Source organism: Cydia splendana, chromosome 8 (assembly GCF_910591565.1).
Source record: "Cydia splendana chromosome 8, ilCydSple1.2, whole genome shotgun sequence".
Taxonomy (NCBI): Eukaryota; Metazoa; Arthropoda; class Insecta; order Lepidoptera; family Tortricidae; genus Cydia; species Cydia splendana.
Window position 1 is genome coordinate 15,963,559 of NC_085967.1, and position 7,271 is coordinate 15,970,829.

The 7,271-nt window shown below is 38.6% G+C and overlaps 1 protein-coding gene across 1 annotated transcript; it reads right to left on the bottom strand.

Moving 5' to 3' along the window:
* Positions 1-4,465: 4,465 nt before the first annotated feature.
* On the bottom strand, positions 4,466-6,608 carry LOC134793256 (uncharacterized). The gene has a single exon (XM_063764820.1). It carries the CDS (start codon positions 6,601-6,603, stop codon positions 4,555-4,557), a length of 2,049 nt encoding a protein of 682 aa, XP_063620890.1. The 5' UTR covers positions 6,604-6,608; the 3' UTR covers positions 4,466-4,554.
* Between the last annotated feature and the right edge of the window lie 663 nt (positions 6,609-7,271).

Below are 7,271 nucleotides of genomic sequence, written 5' to 3' on the forward strand. Positions count from 1 at the left end.
AATGCCGCAAACAAGTTGGTCGCGAAGATTATCTTCTAAATTGGTACCAAAATCGCATGTTTTTGCTAACTTCTTCAGTTCTGCCACGTACTCAGCTACACTCTCTCCCTCTGCCTGGCGCCGCTGTCGAAATCTGTAGCGTTCGGCCAAGATGGAGGGCTTCGGTTGCAAGTGATTTTTTAGCAGAGTCACCGCGTTAGTGAAGGTCAAAGACGAAGGTTGGTTGGGGCTTGCTAGCGTAGATAACAATTGATAGGCATCTTCTCCCATTACGGCGATTAGTGTCGGCAACTTCACTTGATCCTTAATATCGTTCGCGAGAAAATACATTTCTAACCTCTCACAGTACATAGTCCAATTTCCAGCTTTCACGTCAAACTCGGGTATTTTGCCGACGCCCATTGTTTTTTTAACACTATTTAGATTTAGTTATCACTCGTACACAAATAATACTTGATTTTAGCGCGTATTTACTAAAATAACGATAAAAACCATGCCTCGTTCGCCAGTGACAAATAATAGGCGTGCGTTCCGTATATCGTTTATTGCAAGACTGGTTCTACCCTCCATATCTACACATATACCTAATATATACCCTTTAACATGCCTTTAAAGAATGAATGAATATGGCTGTTCCAAAATTCAAACTAGCGAAATTGATCTTGTGATATCATAACTACTATAAGGTCAGATTAGGGCCAATCACTATAGTCTGTATCTTTAGGTATTTCAATAAAAGTAAACAAAATCTACCTTCAAATGGGTCCCTTAGCCAGTAGAGGGTAGATGAAAACATTACATGATCAATTAATAAGGTAGGTTAAAGTCAGGTCGTTCAGTGACGGATCCAGGGGGTTTTGTATTTGGTCGGTTAACCAATAAATGTTATAACTACCCGAAAATGTACAAATTGTTTGTTTACTTTTATTTAAATACCTAAAGATACAGAGTATAGTCAGTCTGTCAAAAACACACACACATACTACTTGAGACGTGGAAAGCATGAGGCTTATTGTAATAGACATTGTTTAAGTACACTTAAGTGTCAATTATAGTTTTTAATGGTAATCACTAACCATCCAACAGACAGTATCGCCTCGTGCCACTTATTTTAATTGTATTTTATCATGAATACCTAATCATATCTACAGTTACACATACACATATATACCTATAAAATTTAAGTACCCTTTGTAGCCATTTATTGTCATATACCATAAAATAAATGTATTTATTGTATACCGTTCAAGACAAACTAGATTCATTATCGTTTTTTTTTCTAGCCTACTTTGGTGTCCCACTGCTGGGCAAAGGCCTCCCTCGTTTTCTCCACTCGACCCTGTCATCGGCATTATCGTATAAAGGTTAAAATCTCAAAAATATGTATTCTGCTGTTTATTTAATTCGACGCAAAATTGAGGGATAGATATGTAATACGTTTGACGCCAATGTCTGTCTGTGTTTCTGTCCGCGGCATCGTAACTCTCAAACGGATGGACAAATATTTACAGTTATCAAATGAGGAATATTACCTAAAAAATTTAGATCTAGATTTTTCACATTTCTGATTATCTACGTTTAAACTGAATACCTAAGTGTAAACTGATCGATCGTACGATCCAAAGTAAATATCGAATGTCATTGACGCACACACCTCACTCACGTAACGTACCTACAGAAAAACCGATTCACTAGAAATATTACTCAATTTTTATTTTCCTTTTAATTCTTATCGTTGCAAACTACTTACATACGATTAGAGATTAATTGACATGTATTGTATAATAATTTTAAATTTTAGCTGAGTGCCTATCGTTTTGTTTCCTGAATCACCACAAAAGGAAGCTAGATTGCGCAATAAAGTTAACCTATCCACCTTCCGATATGACACTTCCAAGATAAAGTGGAGCGAGATCTCGGAAGACATTAGGGAATCTCTTCGTTCCAAAATGCCCTCTTCAAACTTTTTGGCAACGTGCACTGAGGATCAACTTGACATGGAAATTTTCTATGTGACTACCGATATCACTGAAACTTGTGATGAGCTTGTCCCTAGATCCAAAGGACCTCCTCAATATCGGTTCATGACTGAATTGCATTTAATTTGTTTTTTTTTTGGATCTAGTAAATAATAAAAAATAATACGCGAATCATAAATATATATGGGGATAAACTAATAGACTGGCCAAAAGTTTGAAATTCTGTTTCTACCAACAGGTATCTACTAGAAGTATGATAGGTGTGGTTACAGTTAGTAATAGTCGATCGGGATTGGGACAACTGTGCCTTATCTACATAAGTATATATACGACCGGAAATAACGGCATCGAATCCCTTTCACCATGAATTCCTCCTGATCCTGAGATCCTGTCGATCGGACTGGATTCGGAACTGGGACAAACAGCAACACTCCTAACTTTACTGTACATCGGTGTACCTTATTACAAAAGGCATAAGGTCCACCGATGTACAGTTAACAGTGTAGGCGATGGGGCGAGTAAAAAAGAACTATTAAACTATGCCATTTAGTACAGCTTTTATGTCTACCGTTCTCCAATTCTCCCTCAATTGCTCAAGGGTTAACTGGAAGAGATCCCTGAAAGGGATAAGTTCGCCTTTGTACTAATGATGTGTATTCTTTCTAGTGTCCGACCGAAGGTTCGGTTTCGGTTTCGGTTTCGGCCAGTTTCGGCCGAAAAATCATGTTTCGGCTGTAGTTTCGGTTTCGGCCAAAAAACGGCCGAACCTTTCGGCCGGGCCGAAACTTACGAAATGGTACTTCGGACAAAGACCAAAAGTTGGGGAATAAGTAGGACAACAATATTAATACTTACATATATGAATACTGATTAATGTATATGTACAGAAATTAATTGGTTTATTATAAAACACAATTCCAGTAATGAGGGCGCCACTGGACGGTCGACGCAGTCTTAAGAGGCTGTCAATACCTATAACGCGCACACTGTCTAATTGTATCGGAGTGAATGAGATAGCACTGTCGCATGTTACTGGGCCCTGGGCAAGAGAATAATAAGAAAACTCATCATCTTCCTCGCGTAATCCCGGAATTTTTGCCGAGCCGTGGCAATGGGAATGGGAACCTGGGGTCCAATAGACAACTAATCCCAAGAATTGGTGTAGGCACTAGTTGTTACAAAAGCGACTGCCATCAGACTGACCTTCTAACCCAGAGAGTAAACTAGGCCTTATCGGGACTAGTCCGGCTTTCTCACGATGTTTTTCCTTCACCGAAAAGCAAATAGTAATCAAATATCAAATTCGATGTCTTTTTCGCTCTTATTCACTCACTTATTCAGTCATTTTCCTATCTACCTCTAATGGAAAATTTTAAGCGAGGCTAAAGGCTACGCTCAACTAGTGCCGCAAAGTTGATTTTCTCAATAGTTAATATTTTGCGAGGCTGAACAGCTGACTATTGATTAAAACGAAGAAAAATCCCTTAAAAATGTTCCCAGTACAGTTTTTCATACGAATACGCGACCTTAGCCTCACCTCACTTTTTACCTCAATTTACCATTGGTTTGTGTTAATTGTGTTCCACGTGTCCTCTACTTCAGCTTATCCTTTGGCCTCGCTGAGCCTTGCTCGGCCTGCTTTTTAATACAATGGACATTGGTTGGAGTATGTGCTCAACTACTTATCCTGAAACCTGAAGCACGGCTTTGACTTCGCATGAAAGTTCGCCTCACTGGGGCACTTCGGACTTTTAAGCCCAGATGAAGGTCGGTACCCGGCCTTGCGATATTGTTAACAAAAAATTTCGCGCTCGCTGCGCTCGCGTTTTTGGTTGGTTTTATGGTTGACCCTGTATCTACATGTTAGCTTGACTGGTGAATGAATAGAGTTAGCCCAATAAAATTCTGCAATGATTTTGATAGCATACGCAGTGCAACTAGTGCAAATGTTATTTATACGTCATAATTTCATAGAAGTTTTGACGTTTAAAATAACACTTGCATTGCGTGTGTTATCAAAATCGTTGCAGAATTATCTTGGTCTAACTCAAGTAATTTTCTTACAAAACTGCTTAATTAACATCAATCTCAAGGACATTTGGGTATTGACAGCCCCATAATATGTGTGTAAAAGCGGTTTTATGTCATTTTTTCAACGATTTTAAGAAGTCTAGAAAAGTTTCGGTTTCGGCCGAAACTAGAGCCAAAGCCGAACATTCGGTTTCGGTTTCGGCCAAAAAACATGTTTCGGTCGGACACTAATTCTTTCATGGTTTATGTTTCTTTTTGCACAATAAAGTATTTTACTACTCTACTACTAAAATATTAAAATCGATCGTCCATGAAGTAGGGAAAAAATAGGGTCGTTTACAATATGGAAATCATGCCTATTAAATTTATTTTATAATTCACTCTTACAGATGATAGTGCAGGAAAATAACAACATAAAACTAATTATAATTAATAATAATGAAGCAATAGTGTTTAACTAAAGGTAACAAATGCAGTGTAGCAGATACATATTCTGTAGTAAAGAAGTTTTCACCATCCAATATCGGAAAATCTCTCTTAGGTATTATCTTTTGAAATCCGTGTGCAAACGTGTCGCTTTTTTCTTTAACATGCGAATTTTCTCCTTTATCTGTTGCATCTCGAGGCGCGTCTCCTTTCGAAGCATTTGAGTAAAATACGTCATAACTTCTTTTGTTTTTCTTGGTTCCCAGTTGCAAGTGGAATCGGCGACGTCTTCGTAGTCGACGACAGTGTGAAAAGAAATGGAGCTAAAGTCGGACCACAATTCTTCCCCAACTGCTCTCTTAAGCCTTTGATATATCCGAACCTCATAGAACTGCCCCGCACATGGGAGTGTCAACTTCATTTCACAAACTCTTAAATAACATGTCACCAACGACGAGTTTGCTTCCAGGGGGTTTGTGCCCGAATACAAGTACTCCACTTTATAAAGAAAGTCGCCTTTGCTGGATCGGAGACTTTTACCCGCACAAATCATATAGGTCGAATCCCAGCGAATTACGGCCCCGCGTGATGTTATGCTGTGAATTCTCAATCCCTGTGGAGCAACTGGTCTCACGATGGAGACGTGGTCTATATGGAAAGTTTGGTTAGAGCAGCCAAAATTATTGCATGATTGTGTTAGAAATGAAAGCTCTGACACATCATTCAAATACCCTGGATAATCTGAACTGTACCAAATACAAAACATTTCGTGATAGGCGTGTGATTTTTTACAGAGACGAGTATGTTCCCTGTTGTTAAAATAATACAAGGCAAATTGGATGTTGGCAGTAGAAGGCATCCACGTACAATTAATGTACTCCATGTTATGCGACATGCAACGGAATTCCATAGCCTCAGGGAGAGTGTCTACTGTCACATACGCCTCTATTTCTGCAATGAAACAAGAATAAATCTCGGCGCCGTGTTTTTTTCTTTCAAACCACCTGAGTGAAGTTCCGTTGATTGTTTGTAACTTTTCAATTGTTTGTTCTTTCTTATAAATGGTAATCTGTGCAATATCAGGACTGGAACAAATTATTTCCAAAGGGTCGCCGTTCCTCATTACATACCTATTTCCAACATACCGAATATTGGATGAGGACTTGACTTCCATTTGGGGAGTGACAACAACATGAACTATGCTCATAAGAGCGAATTGTTTATTGTCAGCGCAGGACATTAACGTTGTTCCTATTTTTGAATTTCGTATTAATGCACGGACAACCGTATTATTTACACTCTCTGAAATTAGTTCTTTATTGTCGTCAGGACTAAGTAATCTTACAGTCCGTGGCCCGCAGCAAAATACTTCAACAGGCTGATGGTTATATGGAAAACGATATACTTGTATACGAGTATGATTTTCAAGGTTAGTAAAATCTGGCTCTATTATTTCGTTTTGAGATGTAATATATGTAAAGGGTTCCACTCTTATCAGCACACTGCTGTTGATGGCGGTGTCTAGGTCAATGCAGACAATCTCCGATATTTGTAGGTCCGGTTTCCTAACGAACCACTTTATTGTTGTGTTGCTCTCGTACTCTGTTATTATTGGATCTCCGTCCTTCGTCAAGGCGAGCCTAGCTGCGGCTGGACCGGAACACAGCACTGTCATGGAGCTACCATACTGTATATTATAATTAGTGTGGAATTTATCATCGACTGTCTGAAGTTTTGGTGACAGCACTTGGAGAGCTGGTATGATTGCGACAATCACAGAACGCTTGCAATCTGTTTCAGTGTTGATGCATGTGTAATTCGACTTTAGTATACCCGGTTTACTCGTTGACCACGTGATGACACTTTGGTCTTCGTTCGTTGTCCTTAATTTATCTCCATCCTTTGTCAAGACCAAATTAGTGCCGTATACGGCGGAGCAAGTAACAGTCAAATAGTTTACAAATTTTGTGACAATTTCTTCTTGGTCTTTTTTAATGTAGAACTGGAGGTAGTCAGCAGATACGTAGATTTCAGGTAAATTCTCAACGCACTGAACTTTATCCGGTTTCCTCTCAGTGTTGTCTTCATCATACTGGCAATAAGAAAGCCTTAAAGCAAACTCAACGCACAAGTATAGCGCTAGTGTCAGCTTCGCGACAGCACGCATCGCAGCTTACGGGGGACGCGGCCGGCTAAATACTACCATTATTACTTACCTTAATTAGGGATCAGGATCCAGATATTCTCGCCCGGTCCCTCGTTTCCTCCTCCCGATTACTTGTGGTTAAGTTCTAAAAGGTCGGTTTTACAATGTATTAATAGTCCAGGCAGTCATTAATTTATCCTTATTTGTATCACTATTAAGGATAATAAATAAACTGGATTGCTTATTTAAATTATAGACAAAGTACAAGTAAAATCTTGTACTTTACTTTATAACTACCTAAGTTACCGTGCAACTTCAACTAGTGCTGCTTTTAATACTAAATCTAAGCATTGTCAGAAAAAAGATATACCTACTACTACTTCCTTTTTTCGAAAAACTATCTTTTGCGTTATTTCTACTCATAATCACGAGGACTATCGACTTCAAAATAAAAAAAATGGGCTGAAAAATTGAACCCACCTACGGCTTCTTTGTAAAACCATCTCTTATATCAAAGTCGGTTAAAAATGTAGTCTTGATCATCCGTCGGTGGAACACGCGACATAAACATACCCACATCATCATCATTACTATCATTAGATTCGGAATAATGTCTATAAAAATGTATTCGAAACGTTTATTAGCATGTCAAAAATTTCAAAATGATACACAATTAAAAGTGAATAATC